Here is a 19,473-nt window from a genome sequence, read left to right as displayed (position 1 = left end):
TACAATGGAGGATATTGTGATGGTTCGAAGGCCAAACCACGAATATACAATGAAGTATATTGCGATAGTACGATGATGATACCTCAAAGATACGATGAAGGATATTGCGATAGAGTGATGATAAAACTATGAAGACACGATGAAGGATATTGCGATAGTACGATGATGATACCTCAAAGTTTTGATGAAGGATATTGCGATAATACAATGTTGAAATCTCAAAGATACGATGAAGGATATTGCGATATAATGATGATGAATCTACGAAGATACGATGAAGGTTATTGCAATAGTACGATAAAGATACCACGAAGATACAGTGAATGATATTGCGATAGAGTGAGGATGAAACCACGAAGATAGTCAAGATACGATGAAGGATATTGCAATAGTACGATGGTGAAACCACGGAGATATGATGAAGGCCATTGCGATAGTACGATGATAAAACCATAAAGATGCGTTGAAGAATATTGCGATAGAGTGACGATGAAACCACGAAGATACGATGAAGGATATTGCGATAGTACGATGGTGAAACCACGGAGATATGATGAAGGACATTGCGATGGTACGATGATAAAACCACAAAGATACGATCAATGATATTGCAAAAGTTTGGTGGCGAAACCATGAAGACATGGTGAAGGATATTGCAAGAGTCACGAAAATTTGTTTGGGGGTATTGCGATGGAACTGTAAGATCGCGATAGTACGATGATGAAAAGAAATCCTTACAGAACACTGTATCTATGATATTTCTGTCTGAAATAATGTAAGGTCAGGACACCGGAAGAATGTTTCTGCATTAAGGATTATTCGCAGTTACTTAAGTTTTCTCATTTTTGAAAAAAAACTTTAAAATTGACCTTGTTTGATTTAGTATATCAAATATGGCGGTTTTACGAAACTAAACTAAGACAATAACAACGCTATCGATTCATTAGGGTTATACTTAATGTGTCTTTAGTAAAAGATTAAGAAACAGTACTTTTGTTATTGAAAAGATAAAATGTTGTTATTCAAAGTATGTTATCAATAACATTTTCCAAATGGCAGGTGTAGTAACATGAAAACTGTGTCATTATAGATGTACGCATGCGCGTGAGCTCCAGACAAACGTCTTGTACTTTTTGAATACTGTTAACTATGTTAAATAAGATAAAAAAAATTACAACGTAATTCTGTTAATCAGTAGCAACATTACTTTGCTCAATAAAATCTGTTGTGAAAAAAATGTGTTATTTTTTTTTAATTTTGCGCATCTGTTTAAAAATAAATATCCCATCTTGATTACATTATTTCTGGGTGTGGGTTTCTATAGTAACAGCCGTTTCTATATAACATATATTTGCTAGCATCATTAATACAGGACATAGACACTGAAACTTCGGGATAGAAATCATTGATGTTAAATCAGGTTGTCATAAATTAACTGACACTAAATCATTTTTGACATGAAGTAATTGGCATTGAGTCATTTTTGACGTGACGTCATTTGCCCTTAGTAATTGATATGACTTTTTTACACTTGACTTATATATCATAATGTAACGTTTAACCAACGCTGAAAAGCCTTTGACTAAAGCCGTGCAGCATAACCATTGACATGAATCCATTGGCGCATAGTCGCATAATGAAATGAAGTCACTGACTCAGAATCATTGTCACGAAGTTAATGACGCATAGTAATGGACATAAATCCGTTGGCGCATAATCATTGACATAAATTCATTGACACATAATCATGGACATGAATTAATTCACGAATAATCATTGACATGATGTCATTGACGGATTATCATCGAGCGAAGGTGCAGATTAATTAAATGCAGTAATTGACACATCATCATTAACAAGAAGCCACTGACGCATAACTATCAAAATTAATTCACTGACGCATTATCATTGACATGAAGACATTGCAGCATAATGATTGTCATAAAATCATTGTAGCATAATCCTTGACATGAATCCACTGACGTATTATCTTTGACATGAAGTTATTGCAGCATAATCATTGTCATAAAGTCATTGACGCATTATTATTGACATGAAGTCATTGACGCATTATCAATGACATAAAGTCATTGTAGCATAATTACTGACATAAAGCATTGGCGCAAAATCATTGACATGAAGCCACTGACGCATTATCATTGACATAAATCCAATGACTTATTATAAATGACATGAAGTCATTGCAGCGTAATCATTGACATAAAGTTATCATAGCATAATCATTGACATGAATCCATTGGCGCATAATTTCTGACATGAAGTCATTGTAGCATAATTATTGACATAAATCTATGAATGCTAGAGGCATTTTATAGTACAAGTTATATCTTGAGTATTTGAACCTAATATGGGTATGCTAAAGACGATGAGGGTGGATACCAAGAAATTAAAATTGACCTTGACCTTCAAAAGGTAAATTCAAAATGGCCGCTTAAAAATACTAGAATAGGTCATTAAGACTATTTTTTAATTTATTATTCTTGTCAAAATCAAATGATTATTCAATATGATCAGATTTTAATGAGATTGGCCACCAAATATATCGATTATAAGCCTAATGGCTCAATTAACAGTTATATACAGTACTGTTTTACTAGCGCGTTAAGGTATTAAACTAAGATTGAAAAAAATCACTTTTTATGCTTTGTTTACTTGACTTATATTTAACAATAAACTTAGTTTTAAAATCCTTCTTAATAAATATAACCACAGAATAAATAGTTCGTAATAACAAATTAATATTTCGTTATTACGAATATCGTAATTAAGAAATAATATTTCGTAATAACGAATCAATATTTCGTAATTAAGATTTTATATTTCGTTAAAACGAAATAAGACAGCCTTTCAACAATTCCAAGTTTCTAATTTCCTAGCCACTTTTTAAATGTTTACACATATGTCAACACTTATTTATTGTCTGTTACAATCCTCAAATAAGTTTTCTTTCTTTTAAAATGGTGTATGACTAACAAATCCAAATGATATCCCTCTGAATCAAACACAATTATTTTCCTCCCGTGAAATACACAACTTTTAAAAATGGCCGCCGCTTACATTTAACAAAGTCAGGTCTAATATAAATTCGCAGTAAGTAACAGAAATATGGATTGATGGTTGGACTTTTTCTCCTACTAAAATTGTTTGTTTTTATTATTAAAATAAGCGATCATTCATATTTTTTAATAAAATGAATAATATCATCGCAATTTAACGTTGATTGTCGAACTTATTTTTACAGCCCAAGACTTCTTGTATTTTATGAGAAATTCGACTAATACATGTACATAATAGAGGCTACCAGTGGGGAAAACAGATTTTAATATTAAAGTTAATATCAAGGAAATTTCGTTTTAACTTATTTTTAAGCATAAAATAAAAAGAAAATGTGTTTGTTTGTTGTGTCAGATGTAATTTTATTTCATCGAGTGAACTTTAAAAACAGTATTCTCACTCGTGGCTACGCCACTCGTGGGAATACTGTTTTTAAAGCCCACTCGATGAAATAAAATTTCATCTGACACACAAACAAACAAATATCCTCTATATACATGTACTCCATATTAATTCTCGTAAACTTTACTTACGAAATCGAAGTGGAATCTAATATTTCAATGAGTGTTGTAATGTATTCATAATTGACAGGTCAATAAAATAAGACTATACAAAATAAGCAATTAGGCTGTGTATACAAACAAATAAAATATAGATGTTCCAACATGCAAAAGCGGGACTAAGTATGCGCACCCCCCCCCCCCAAATCTTTTTAAAGGCGACATATGACACATTATGAAATAAAAGATACCACCTTTGTAAAGCCTTTTCTCCAGAAACTATTAACTAAAGACATAATAATTACATAATTGCACGTATATAAAAAAATTGTATTAAGGCAGTGCAAAATTTTAAGAATATAAGCTTGAAATATGATTATCCTGTACTTAAAACATTATCAGGATCAAAAACTCCTTTTGTAACCCAAATATCTACGACATTATGGCTCTATATCAATCTATGACAGTTGTTTTCTGTCTATTTTCTGTACCTCAGGTTTATATATAAAAATGTTAATTTAGTGTTGAGCAAACTAGGTAAAAAATATCCAACTTACAAATTTACAAATCCTAAATTTTTAAATGGTTAGAACAACATTTCTGTCCCATTCTTATATAAAATGTGTCACTTGCTGAAATGTTGAAATTAATAAAGAGCCGTTTTTTCAGCACATTGTGAACATTACACATGTATGCTGCATGTAAGTTTTAGATAACAACAATAACAACACCATATTTTCATCGAGTCATAAAATGTCTAAAACCGGGAGATTGCTACGTGTGCTTGCTATACAATGGCAGCTCTCGAAAATTTTGGAGTTCAGTCACGGTTTTGAGAAAATTCTACAAGAAGATTATCACATCATTTGATATACATTAGAATTCCGGGTACCCTCCAATAAATGTCCGGAATATCGTAAAGTAACTGCAAAGTTATCTTTAAAAATCTGTAATAAATCGAGTAATATTTTCTTTGCCCATATATGAAAGTCACGTGGGTTGGCTAAATAGTAGAGGTGTTAAAATATAATTGTAATACACCCTTTGTTAGCCATTGAGTATAAAGGACTTTCAAAAATGTTAATTATTCAGAGCGGGCGCTATGGTGCAGTGGTAACACTGTCTGCCTTCAAATCAAGGGGTCGTGAGTTCGATCCCCCGCTACTCCACTGAACGAATAAATGACTACAAGACTGACAAAACCAGGACATCAACAAAGAATGACGGCATCGATAGATACAAGAGAAGACCTTAACGGAACAGAAAACAAGTACCGAAAGTACAAGACCGAAGACGACCGCTAACAGAAGGAAGAATGGAGACAAGAACTGACAACAAGCGAACAGAGACGAGGACCGAATACAGAATAACAGAGACAGGGACCGATAACAGAAGAACTGACAACAAGCGAACAGAGACAGGGACCGATAACAGAAGAACTGACAACAACCGAACAGAGACAGGGACCGATAACAGAAGAACTGTCAACGACCGAACAGAGACGTAGATCAATAACAGAACAACAGAGACAACAAGCGAACAGAGACAGGGACAGATAACAGAAACTGACAACAAGCTAACAGAGACGAGAACCGATAACATAAGAACAGTTACAGGGACCGATAACGGCAGAACTGACAACTGAACAGAGACAGGGAGAGATAACAGAAACTGTCATCAAGCTAACAGAGACGAGGACCGATAACAGAAGAACAGTTACAGGGACCGATAACTGCAGAACTGACAACAACCGAACAGAGACAGGGACAGATAACAGAAACTGTCAACAAGCTAACAGAGACAGGGACCGATGACAGAAGAATTGACAACAAGACAACGGAGACGAGGATTCATGATAGAAAAATAGAGACGAGGACCGATAACAGAATAACATAGACGCGGACTGATAACCGAGACGGAAGACGATGACAGAAGAATTGACAACAAGAAAACGGAGACCAGGACTGATTACAGCAGAATAGACACGAGAACCGATGACAGAAGAACGGAGAAGAACGAAAACGAGAACCGATTAGAGAAGAACAGAGACGAGAAATCGGAAAATCTGACAACAAAAGAACTGAGACCAGGACCGATTGAAGAACGAAAATCACGACCAAAACCGATAACAGAAGAACTGACAACAAGCAAACAGAGACGACGACCGGTAACAGAAAAACGAACACCAAAACCCAAGAGTAGTCAGAGACAGGTCCTTTAATTAAAGATGTCCTTTTAAACCCCCCCTCACACATACGCACGCTGTGCAAATTAAGAAAAGAATCTAGTAGCACTTTTATATCTTATAGAGTCCAAAAAAATCATGAAAGTCTTTTTTAGCAGTTAGGGCAGGGAAGAGGTAGTGTTCGCTCGTAAACCCCTAAATATGTTTAATCCTTAAAATTTTCATACTATTTTTTAATATTACTTCTATAAAACTATTATAATTTTTTAAACCTTTTTAGTGTCCCCCATCTTTTATGTTGGTTTTTTTGGGTTTTTTAATTCTGTTTTTTCATTGTAGTTTATAATTGACATGAAACCATTGACGATTATCATTGACTGAAGTTTAACCCCGCAAATAAATTTTTATGGGGTCAAATTGGGAAATAAATTATTTGGCACGAAGTCATTGACAAATAATCATTGATATGATGTCATTGACGAATAATCATCAAAGCAACGTCGTTGGTGCAGAATAATTGGCATACAGTCATTGATACATAATTATTGACATGAACTTTCTGACGCACAATTATTGACATGAAGTAACTGACATCGAGTTACCTAGAATGTGACAGTATTCACATAACGCTTATATCAGGCTCACTCTATATCTTCGTCAGTAACTTGGTCAGGAGAGGCCGGTACCTATCTATGTTTTCATCAGTAACTTGGTCAGGAGAGGCCCGTTCTTATCTATGTCTTCTTCAGAAACTAGGTCAGGAGAGGCCAGTACTTAAAAGTCCTTAGACCATATATTACGCGGTTAGTATATCATGTGATCTACATGTATATTAAGTTACAGTGTCTAGTGTCTAAGATCATAACTTCTAGTGTCACAAATGAACTTTACTAGTGTCTCAAATGACCTTTATTCAATCATTGTTTCTAACGTCTCAATTAACCTATTTTCAGTCCTAGCTTCTAGTGTCTCAATTGAGATTTATTAAATCATAGCTTCTAGTGTCTCAATTGACCTTTATTCAATCATTGTTTCTAGTGTCTCAATTAACCTATTTTCAGTCCTAGCTTCTAGTGTCTCAATTGAGATTTATTAAATCATAGCTTCTAGTGTCTCATTTGAGATTTATTAAATCATAGCTTCTAGTGTCACAATTGAGATTTATTAAATCATAGCTTCTAGTGTCTCAATTGACCTTATTCAGTCATAGCTTCTAGTGTCTCAATTGACCTATATTCAGTCCTAGTTTCTAGTGTCTCAGTTGACCTATATTCAGTCCTAGCTTCTAGTGTCTCAATTGAGATTTATTTAATATTAGTTTCTAGTGTCTCAATTGACCTTTATTCAATCATAGTTTCTAGTTTCTCAATTGACCTATATTCAGTCCTAGCTTCTAGTGTCTCAATTGAGATTTATTAAATCATAGCTTCTAGTGTCTCAATTGAGATTTATTAAATCACAGCTTTTAGTTTCTCAATTGACCTTTATTCAGTCATAGCTTCTAGTGTCTCAATTGACCTATATTCAGTCCTAGCTGCTAGTGTCTCAATTGAGATTTATTGAATCATAGCTTCTAGTGTCAAAATTAACTTTTATTCAGACATAGCTTCTAGTGTCTCAGTTGACCTATTTTCAGTCGTCATAGCCTCTTGTATCTCAGTTCACCTATATTTAGTCATAAATTTTAGTGTCTCAGTTGACCTTTATTCAGTCGTCATAGGTGTAAGTGTCTCAGTTGACCTATATTAAGTCATAGCTTCTAGTGTCTCAGTTGACCTATATTAAGTCATAGCTACTAGTGTCTCAGTTGACCTATATTCAGTTCTAGCGTCTAGTGTTCTAGTTGACCTATATTCAGTCATTGGGTCTTGTGTCTCAGTTGACCTATATTCAATCATATCTTCTTGAGTCTCAGTTGGCCTAAATTCAGTCAGAGCGTTAATGTCTCAGTTGACCTATATTCAGTCGCCATAGCGTCTTGTGTCTCAGTTGACCTATATTCAGTCGCCATAGCGTCTTGTGTCTCAGTTGACCTTTATTCAGTCATAGCTTTTAGTGTCTCATTTGACCTATATTGAGTCTTCATAGCTTCTAGTGTGTCAATTGACCTATATTCAGTCAAAGCTACTGGTATCCCAGTTGACCTATACCAGTCGTCATAGCGTATTGTGACCAAGTTAACCTTTTTCAGTCATTGTGTCTACTGTCATGTGATCACTTATCACTCATAGCGCGTCAATTCACAATTGACCTATATTCAGTCATAGCTTCTAGTGTCTCAGTTGACCTTATTCAGTCATAGCTTCTAGTGTCTCAATTGACCTATATTCAGTCCTAGTTTCTAGTGTCTCAGTTGACCTATATTCAGTCCTAGCTTTTAGTGTCTCAATTGAGATTTATTTAATATTAGTTTCTAGTGTCTCAATTGACCTATATTCAGTCCTAGCTTCTAGTATCTCAATTGAGATTTATTAAATCATAGCTTCTAGTGTCTCAATTGAGATTTATTAAATCACAGCTTTTAGTTTCTCAATTGACCTTTATTCAGTCATAGCTTCTAGTATATCAATTGACCTATATTCAGTCCCAGCTTCTAGTGTCTCAATTGACCTATATCCAGTCCTAGCTGCTAGTGTCTCAATTGAGATTTATTGAATCATAGCTTCTAGTGTCAAAATTAACTTTTATTCAGACATAGCTTCTAGTGCCTCAGTTGACCTATTTTCAGTCGTCATAGCCTCTTGTATCTCAGTTCACCTATATTTAGTCATAAATTGTAGTGTCTCAGTTGACCTTTATTCAGTCGTCATAGGTGTAAGTGTCTCAGTTGACCTATATTAAGTCATAGCTTCTAGTGTCTCAGTTGACCTATATTAAGTCATAGCTACTAGTGTCTCAGTTGACCTATATTCAGTTCTAGCGTCTAGTGTTCTAGTTGACTTATATTCAGTCATTGGGTCTTGTGTCTCAGTTGACCTATATTCAATCATATCTTCTTGAGTCTCAGTTGACCTAAATTCAGTCAGAGCGTTAATGTCTCAGTTGACCTATATTCAGTCGCCATAGCGTCTTGTTTCTCAGTTGACCTTTATTCAGTCATAGCTTTTAGTGTCTCATTTGACCTATATTGAGTCTTCATAGCTTCTAGTGTGTCAATTGACCTATATTCAGTCAAAGCTACTGGTATCCCAGTTGACCTTTACCAGTCGTCATAGCGTATTGTGACCAAGTTAACCTTTTTCAGTCATTGTGTCTACTGGCAGGTGACCACTTATCACTCATAGCGCGTCAAGTCACAATTGACCTATATTCAGTCATAGCTTCTAGTGTCTCAGTTGACCTACATTCAGTCATAGCTTCAAGTGTCTCAGTTTTCCTGTATTCAATCGTAGCTTCTAGTGTCTCAGCTGACCTTTATTCAGTCATAGCTTCTTGTGTTTCAAGTGACCTATATTCAGTCTTAGCTTCGATTGTCTTAGCTGACCTATATTCAATCATAGCTTCTAGTGTCTCAATTGACCTATAATCAATTATCGCTTCTAATGTCTCAGTTGACCTTTACTTAGTCGTCAAACCGTCTAGTGTCTCAGTTGATCTGTACTGAGTCATAGCTTCCTACGACTCAGTTTACCTATATTCAGGCAACGCTTCTAGTGTCTAAATTGACCTGTATTCAGTTACAGGTTCTAGTGTCTAAATTGACCTGTATTGACCTGTATTCAATCATAGCTTCATGTGTTTCAATTGACCAGATTCAGTCATAGCTTCGATTGTCTAAATTGACCTGTATTCAATCAAAGCTTCTTGTGTCTCAATTGACCAAATTCAGTCATAGTTTCGATTGTCTTAGTTGACCTATATTCAATCAAAGCTTCTTCTGTCTCAGTTGACCTATATCTAAAAATATCGTCTTGAGTCTCAGTTAACCTGTATTCAGTCATAGCTACTAGTGTCTCAATTGACCTGTATTCAGCCATAGATTAGTGTGTCTAAATTGACCTATATTTAGTAATAGCTTCTTGTGTCTCAATTGACCAGATTCAGTCATAGCTTCGATTGTCTTAGTTGACCTATATTCAATCATAGCTTCTAATGTCTCAATTGACCTTTATTCAATTATCGCTTCTAATATCTCAGTTGACCTTTACTTAGTCGTCAAAGCGTCTAGTGTCTCAGTTGACCTGTATTCAATCATAGCTTCCTACGACTCAGTTTACCTATATTCAGGCAACGCTTCTAGTGTCTCAATTGACCTTTATTCAGTTACAGCTTCAAGTGTCTAAATTGACCTGTATTGAGTCATAGCTTCTTATGTATCAATTGACCTATATTCAGTCGTCAAAGCGTCTAGTGTTTCAGTTGACCTGTATTCAATCATAGATTTTAGTGTCTTAATTGACCTATATTCAGTCATAGCTTCTTGTTTCTCAATTGACCTATTTTCAGTCCTGGCTTCTTGTGTTTCATTTGACCTATATTCAATCATAGCTTCTTGTGTAACAATTTACCTATATTCAGTCGTCAAAACATATTGTGTCTTAGTTGACCTGTATTCAATTATAGCTTGTAGTGTCTCAATTGACCTATATCCAGATAATATATCTAGTATATCTGATGATTTATTTTCAGTTTCAGTGTATCAGCTTATAGTGGATAGTGTGTTATTGTTATAGCGTCAAGTATCATACCAATTATAGTTGACCCAGTGTATCAGTAAACTTAAACATAGAAATACTATCTAGTGTAACTTTTGGCCAACCAAGAATTCTTCAAAGTGTAGGAGGGACTTTTTTAAATTTCTTAAAGACTTTGTTTAGATATCTTAGCTACTCAAAAGAAAACTGAAGTTTTAAAGTTATATCAATCCAACTCAGTTTTTTTTAAATAATTTAATGCATTTTAATACTGTTTTCTAAAACGCATAAACAAGAATAACGCAAGTGTATAAAATAAACAACACAACAACAGTGCATCGCTAAAGCATATCAATGCCTATATACATGTTATTTGAATTGTAATTTTTGAATTTCCTAATTACATCACAATTTATAAATACATGCACACACACAACATATATATTTTTGTATTTGCATATCAAATCTTTTAAAAATGTTCGATGGTCCGCGATTGATTTCAATAAATAAATTGAATTGTCTAACCCTTTCTTGAAAACCATTGAAACACGTGATCTGACTGATTACCGGAAGTTCATATTACCGGAAGTATACGCAACCGGAAGTTTATGTCACTGTTACATTTAGAATTACCGGAAGTTGTGGCTTAACGAGTCAGGGTGGCAGGTAGCATACATATTTTATCATATTAATATATGTATGATCATTTGTCCGAAATGGATGGTGAAAAAAAGCGTTAGCAAATGGCAAACATCACACATTCAGTATCAAAACATGTAATTAGCACCGATTTAATCAAAATTATGAAACAAGCATTACACCAGACCACCTCAAACACACGCGAACGTTTTCTTACTAATCAAATCACTGAAAGTATGAAAGAAAAAAAACCATTCTTACATAAGTATCAGGATTAGTAAGTTTCCTGGTTCAAATGCCATTTGTTGCAATGGGCACATTAGCAATTTGAAAGATAGAGTAACCGAATCAGTACAATACGTAAATTAAGACGTTACGAAATAATACTTCTTTTTGAGAAAAAATATAATCAAATAAATAATGCATATGGCATTAAATCAGTGTCTCAAAAGTCTTTTCAATCAAACATAAACAAAAATAACCATGTCAAACACGAGCATCATGTATTCCTTATAAATGTGACATAATAATGCGCAATGAGCAGTTCAGATGTAGATTTGCTAAAAAATAACGTATATTAAAAAATTTGCACACTGCGACAAATTATGAGTATTGTGCCTTAAATATTAAAAATAAACTTCTTGATTACCAATGTTTTAATTTTGGCACTTTTGGCTTTATTTGTAATGTAAGTGTCAAATACATTAGCAGCAACATAAAATGTAGTCACAGTAAAAACAACATCATCTTACAAAGCAAAACAACAAACCAGATGAATCTCAAACATATTGCCACATGAAACAAGCTTACATTTCAAACACTATTTCAAGCTCAATTGTTTAACATAATGAGCTTAAAGTTTAAATGTTAAACATTATAAGATTAGATATGAAATATAGAGCTTAATTTTTTTAGCTTACTGAGCTTCATTGTTTAACAAAATGAACATAATGTTTTGCCATAAAGAGCTTTATTGTTAAACATAATAAGCTTAATTATGAAATATAGAGCGTACTGAGTTTAATTGTTTAACATAACGAGCTGAATTCTTTACCATAAGGAGCTTAAATGTTTAAATAATGAGCTTAATCATGAAATTTGGAGCTTAACTACTAAGCAAACTGAGTTTCATTGTTTAACATAAGGAAGTGAATTGTTTATCATATTGTGCTCAGTTATGAAATTAAGAGCTTAATCTCAAAGCTAAATGAGCTTCATTGTTAAACATAAATGGCTTCATTGTGAAACAAAAGGAACTTAATTGTTAATTAATTGTTACAGAGCTAACTTATTGAGCATACTGAAATTCATTGCTTAACATATGAGATAAGGAGCTGAATTGTTTGACACAAGAAGCTTAATTGGTCGACATGAGATGAAATGTTAAGCATATGCGCTTGATTTAGTAAATATATTAGATTTAACTGCTTAACTTACAAGCTCAAAACAGTGAAACAGTCTTAAAATACAAGTGAGCCACTTGTTCTAGAATGTGAAGAATTAGATCACCACCACAATCCATATCATACATATAAAGCTCAACATAACAAAAGCTCAACTGTTAACCATAATGCGGTCAATTGTTTAACTTAAAACATTAAATCACAACAACAACATATGTTAAACACAATGCTTTATCATTCATGGCTCTTTGCACATTTGTCGACGCAGGTGCCTGACGTCTAATATCCCATTCTTACCTTCTTTTATCTAACCTGTACCTTAACGAGTCAGGGTGGCAGGTAGGGTAGGGTAGGGTAGGGAGTGGGGTTGTGTTCAACACCAGGTACCTGTGACCGTTATCACTGTATAATATCAAAAACAAAATTTAATCTTTGCCTACTTTTGGCAACTAAATATACCACTGTGACCAGTGCAAGACCAGGACTAGCCGGAATATCCACGCCAACTGATCATTGATCTGCACTGTTCGTTATTCAGTCAATACCTATTTTGAAAATTGTCCTAAAAATGATATATGGTTTTGTCCATTTGAAAAGATGGACGAGTTCATTATGATATTTAGCGTGGTAAGGGTAAATGCATTTATTGTTTGGTATCAATATACCAAGTATCAATTCTCTAAACTCATTGGCATCTTATTATAAGATAAAACAAATATTTCAAGCTGCGTCACATAGCATCAGGATATATCTATGGACGTTCCATTAAACTCATAACAATGTCAGTGGTTCAGATTTTAATCGACGAAATGCGCAGTCATGATACTTTCTGATGTAAAAGTGAATAAAATTAGCACTGCCCCCTAGTGACCGTTGTAAGATTATTACTGAAATATGCAATAACAAGACTTGTCAAATCTTGCCAACTGGGAATTGCTTCTTACCAAGTTGCTTATTAGTGTTGACAAATATTTCTGTAGGAACAGGAAAATTGCACTTGAGGAGCAAAAAACATGGTTTTTGGAAACATGAAGTTACAATTGGACGGTATAGTTGACAAATTATTCGAGTTAAGCCAAAATTGTATTGAAGCTGAATAAAGAGTCATGAATGTTTCTATATTATGTATATATATATTTATATTTTGAGATCAGTAAAATACAAAACATAAGCACATGAAGCCCAAACAGTCCATCTTGCTTTCGTAAACATGGTATTAATATGGTATATTTGGCACAAAGTGTTAACAGGATCGAGATAACCTCGACTGCTGCATTGAGCAAAGATTTTTGTGTTCATTTTCGCTGCTGTAAAACACACATTTCTGCTTGTCAAGCATCTGAAAGCTGTGTTTGGTTAAGACAAATTGAGCAAAATATTCAAAAAAGCATGCCTGTTAGAAATGGCCACACGTTTTAATACTAGACAAGCGGGTTAGTTTAGCTAGCTGGTCATCGATCCTAGGACCTCTTCTACCCGCCCGCAAGGCTCGACCCGGGGTATCAGGGAGTGGACTGATTGACCGGGTTTCATTTAAGCCCTAACTTACTCGGGTACCAATCATTTTGTCCGTTCGTGACGTATTTGTCAACGTAAGGTCTAATTCTTCACCGTCATTACACATTGGTGTCTCTGTTAATTTAGATCTGGTTACCCCGCCTCTTGGTGTCCGGTTAATAGCAATGTTTGGCAAGTTTATATTTATAGATTCCTCAGAATGTTTTACCTTTTTCTTAAGCAAAGGTTGAACTATAAATGTATCACTATCAAGAATAGGGTCACTGTGTCCTCTTCCGTCACTTATACTCGTGTAAAGGGGATTTTCCATAGATCCAACTAAATCGTGGTTTCCAATATACATTTTCACAATACCTGCGGCGGCCATCTTGCGTGGAGCAAGTCGGTCAAGGTCATTTCTATCCCTCCATGTAGAACCGCTACTAAACACTGGTTTCTCTTTCGGATTTACAGCGCCGCCTATGCACAGTTGATCTTTTTCTTCGTCCGGTGATTCTGCGCGCACACCTGGTATACTGACGTGGCGCGGTTTGATTGGTCGAAGTTTCTCCATGTTTGTTTTACCGGAAGTAGTGCCGGGATTATGAATGGCAGCGTAACGACGGAGTTGAGCAAGTCTATCTGACTGATCGTTGGTGTCCGGTTCGACTGGCGCTATTATGGTTCTTGACCTCGAGATTTGTAACTGGAAAAATAAAGTTTTAATAATAAACAAGTGACATATTTAACACGTGCAATAGTGAAAGAGATATATTAAAGATAATTAATATAATGCTGATTCATTTTCAATGAACACTTTTTCAAATACTATTTTAAATCATAAAAGATTAAAACATTTTTACAACCGTAACGATTGAAAAAAAAAATATACACATAATGGTGAATTTCAAAAGGTTGTGGTGTTATTGAACTGTGACCTCATGTGAAAGAACCGTGTCCAAATCAACAACAACAACAACAACAACTAAAATGCATGTACAGTTGTATAATTATATAAAACCCTTTTTCTAAAAAAGAAAACTTTGTGTTCCAAAGTACTCTATATTCATTTTTATGTGTAAAATTGTTAGTATCCTATATATATTTATATTACAGAAAGGCTTGCGATCTATGCTAACAGGTGCGCAGTCTTCTCGCCTCGTGTGAAGTGAGCAACTGAAAGAGTATGATGACAATTTTTTCTAAAAATGTTTTTTTGTTTTTTGCTGTTGTTTTCCTTTCCCTCTTTAAAGAAAAAACAAAACATTTTCAAACAAAGTGTTATGCTTCATTTTGTATCATAAGTAAACACGTACACATCTATCTTTAATAATTGTTCGTGTTTAGAATCGTGTGGAGATAAATACGGAAGCGTCCTGGTGCCAATTTATAATGTTCTGTAAAGGAGATAAAAAGCCTAATAAGGAGTTTATAACTCCTACGTAGATCTTTATAACTCCTTCTTCGTAAGAATTATTACTCCTTCGTAGGACTTTATAACTAGGGAAGAAAAAAGCCTATTTAGTAGTTGTAACGTAGGGGTTATAATGTCCTACGTAGGAGTAATAAAGTTCTATGTAGGAGTTATAAAATCCTATTTAGGCTTTTTATCTCCTACGTAGGAGTTATTCTTTTTATTGAACATTATAAATTGGCATCAGGACGCCCCCGTATATTTGCAAAAATCGATCACATGTTCTGATAATGTAACTAATACAATTCTGCACACTTTGATATCAACTGTGCCTAAATTTTTCGTTTAAATCAAGTGCATACTTTTTTGATGTTAGCATATGCAATATTTTAAGGGCTCTTTAAACTTGAATACTCAAAGCTGACATGCAAGGACACTATTCTGCTTGTTTCGTTTACCATTACTGTGCAGAAAATCTACGTCACAGAGTGTGTTATGTCATAAAACGAATACCTTTGTACAAAAAGTAAATCTTCAAAGGGATTACTTGTCTGAAAACATTAAAACACATATTAAATGTATATGAAACAGTGTGCACCACTTGAAAGAAATAATCCATAACCTGAACGTTCCTAATACAATAATAAAAACTTGAAATGTAACAAAACAAAGATAGTTTGATATTGGGAGAAATTGTACAAAACATATAGTTTGATATTGAGGGAAATAGTATAAAAAAGATAGAGATATATTGAGAGGGAAAATACAAAATAGAGTTTGATATTGAGAGAAATAATACAAATAGGATACAGTTTGATATTGAGGCAAATGATACGAAAGAGATAGATTTTGATAATGAAATAAGTGAAACAAAACAGATAGAGTTTTATATTGAGAGGGACGATACAAACAGATTGAGTTTGATATTGAAATAAGTGAAACAAAACAGATAGAGTTTGATATTGAAATAAGTAAAACAAAACAGATAGAGTTTGATATTGAAATAAGTGAAACAAAACAGATAGAGTTTTATATTGAGAGGGACGATACAAACAGATAGAGTTTGATATTGAAATAAGTGAAACAAAACAGATAGAGTTTGATATTGAAATAAGTGAAACAAAACAGATAGAGTTTTATCTTGAATGGGACGATACAAACAGATAGAGTTTGATATTGAAATAAAAGAAACAAAACAGATAGAGTTTTATATTGAATGGGACGATACAAACAGATAGAGTTTGATATTGAAATAAAAGAAACAAAACATATAGAGTTTGGTATTGAAATAATTGATACTAAACGGATAGTTTAGTAAGAGAAAAGATACAAACAGATAAAGGAAACGATACAAAATATATAGCGTTTGACAGTGAGAGAAATGATGAAAACAAATAGAGTTAAAACAATTCTTTTCTCCTTTTTTTGCAAATGATTTACATAACTCTTTTATGTCATTTTCTGTGGATCTAAACTCTATACATATAAATTTCTAATATAATTCTATTTAATTTCTCTCGAATATTCAAAACTTTAAAGCTATGTGAACGCCACAGTGTATTGATATAAAAGTTTTGAAAATGTGACTTATATTTAGTATACAATGTTAGTAACAGTGTATATACATGTAAATAAGCTTTGCATTTTGTGGCGAAAGACTTCCATGCAGTTTTAATTATCTACAGATTTAACGGAAGTTATAACATAAACAATCGGCAAAGTTCGCCACTTTCCGTGTCTAATAAAATCAATAAGCATCAGTATGACCAAGATCAAATTCATCAACTTTAAATTGAATATCTGATACGAAAAGTAACGAAATTCGCCGAACTTATATCGACAATCGATGGCTAAAAGTAGTTCAAGAAAACAGTTTTACCATGATTAAGTTATTATACGCATGCTTATTTAGGAAATGAATATTAAATACATTGGTTTTGAAATGGGTACCCACGCTTTAAAAATCATGCGTGACTATATTTAGATTTTGCTTGATTTATCACGTGCATATCATGCTTTATCTTAACGTGTTTTGAGCAGTTATTTATTATCATACTACTGTACTTAAGATATGTTAATTGAGTCGGAGACGTCACGCAAAAACCGGCGTCACGTGACGTTAGAAAGCTCAAGCTGAATATATAAATTCTGTAACTTATTAAAGAAAATATTAGTCAATTTTTAGTTCAAATCTATTTTAAAAATACACGACCGAACGTACCGCTTTAATCTAAAGTATATACATAATATAATTTTGAAGATTCAAAGGTAGATCAGTTAAAAGACGTTATCTAGTAACAGAATAATTTAAATGGCTAAATGATTAAGCTTTTACTTAAATAGTCTTCAATTCTTGTAAATATATAATAGAATTATTTATCAACTTGATATATACTTAATTCTGACATGAGTGGTAATATAATATAGACTTACAGAAGACAAACTAACGTAATACAGGGTTAATAATGACGTCATGTGTCTTACATAATTATAGTAATACATAATCACACCGTATAACCGGCGCCAAAGATGACAGATTGTTGCAGTGATGACAGAAATCTAAAAGTTTCTGATTATTACAGGTAGGTTATAAACTTGGTTGGTATATCTATATTACGCAAATGAGGTCATTTCGTTGTCATAGACTTAATGACCATTAACTTGAGATACGCAAACGTAATTTTTGACTCGTTTCTCCTTTCCATAAGATATTCTGTGCGGGTTATAAAATGACCGTGAAAATGTTTCTTTTTGTTCAAAATATCTCAAGTTTGAAATAAAGGAAAGGAATTTCGTCATGTACAAATACACATTCATCAATTAGGGCCATGCATGTTAAATATCAACCCAGTGTGTCTTTTCTTGAGAATTCAATGTAAAATACCATTGAATTGATGGAGTTCGTTTTAATTACAGCAGTCTGTTATCACTTGCGCCGGTAATACAGTGTGGCAATGGTTGTATTACATTTAAAACAAGGAAGAAACTATACAATATATAAAAGATATGTAATGATATAGTGTATACTAAACAAATATATACTGTAAACAAAGGACCTACACATATTACCTACAAATGATTAAACATACCCCGAAATTTGATTCTGTGACTTGTGGCGGTTGATTGGTATATTTCCGTGGCTGCTGCTTTGGCACGTGATGCGTGTACTGTCTCTCGTCCATATACGGTGTTTCAGGAACCCGGGCCACTCTTTCTAACAAAGAATTTTTCTTACTTCCTTTAAACAATGGACTTTCCATTAACGTAAGTTCACTTTTAAAAGACAAAGAACTGTCTAAATACTTGTGTCTTGACCTATTTACACTTTCTCTTAATTTACTAGGACTAGGTTCTCTGAATTTGGTAGGACTAGATTCACGACTTTCTCTATGTCGACTCAACCGTGAAAGTTTCTCCGGTGACCTTGGCCCTTTTAATCGTATCTCTTCCATTTCCGAGAAGTCAACATGTTTTCGCGACAGGCCTGTTGTTTCGTGTGGCAAGGTGAAAGCGTTTGCGGGCGTTCTACTCAACTGCACTACCTCGGACACAGGCGTTGTAGAACTCCTTAATTTCTCTCTTTCGTATTTCTGGGGATCAAATTCCTTAAATTTCTTTTCAGGTTTGATTTGTTTGTTCATAAGTTTGTCAAATTTTCTGTTTGTTATTTCTTGTACAGGACTAGGAACACGGGAAAGTGTTGTAACACTGCTGCTTGTGTTACTGCTGGTAGTTGTTAACGTCATTGGTGATGTAGCGGCGTCTGCATATGACGTCATCGGTTGCACGGGAAGTTGGACTATTAACGTGGCAGCCGATCTCGTGGTACTCAAATTATTTCGGTCCGTCTCCTCCCCATTTTCATTTGCAAAATAAAACTCTGGACTTGGGGTACGATCTGAAATAAAAACAATTAGATGGCCATAATAGTAAAGATCAATTGCTGGATAAAAACACTCGAATATAAAAAGTGCATAATTTATATCACTTTAACCCAGACCAAAGTATTTGTCATAAAGCATATACATCAAAATCATGAGTTTTGGTTTAAACAGTATTTATTTTATATAATGCAAACATTTACAATTATGGTACAACAACATAATAATATATAACAGGATTGAAA

The 19,473-nt window shown here is 33.9% G+C and overlaps 1 protein-coding gene across 4 annotated transcripts in view; it reads right to left on the bottom strand.

The window, feature by feature from the left end:
• Positions 1 to 10,634: 10,634 nt before the first annotated feature.
• LOC132722893 (X-linked retinitis pigmentosa GTPase regulator-like) overlaps positions 10,635 to 19,473 on the bottom strand; it is a 63,545-nt gene continuing 54,706 nt past the window's right edge. For 3 of the 4 annotated variants that reach the window (XM_060707481.1, XM_060707479.1, XM_060707480.1), the window contains 2 exons: positions 18,437 to 19,245; positions 10,635 to 14,639 (listed from right to left, as the gene is read on the bottom strand). In XM_060707481.1, coding sequence (XP_060563464.1) covers positions 13,977 to 14,639; positions 18,437 to 19,245 — 1,472 coding nt within the window. In that variant the 3' untranslated portion in view covers positions 10,635 to 13,976. Of the gene's footprint in view, positions 14,640 to 15,860; positions 15,899 to 18,436; positions 19,246 to 19,473 lie in introns of all 4 variants that reach the window. The other variant, XM_060707482.1, reaches the window with a different exon arrangement.

The sequence above is a fragment of the Ruditapes philippinarum genome, unplaced genomic scaffold (assembly GCF_026571515.1).
Source record: "Ruditapes philippinarum isolate M1 unplaced genomic scaffold, ASM2657151v2 ctg34_1_1_1_1, whole genome shotgun sequence".
NCBI classification, from domain to species: domain Eukaryota; kingdom Metazoa; phylum Mollusca; class Bivalvia; order Venerida; family Veneridae; genus Ruditapes; species Ruditapes philippinarum.
This window is presented reverse-complemented; position numbering and strand designations above follow the sequence as displayed.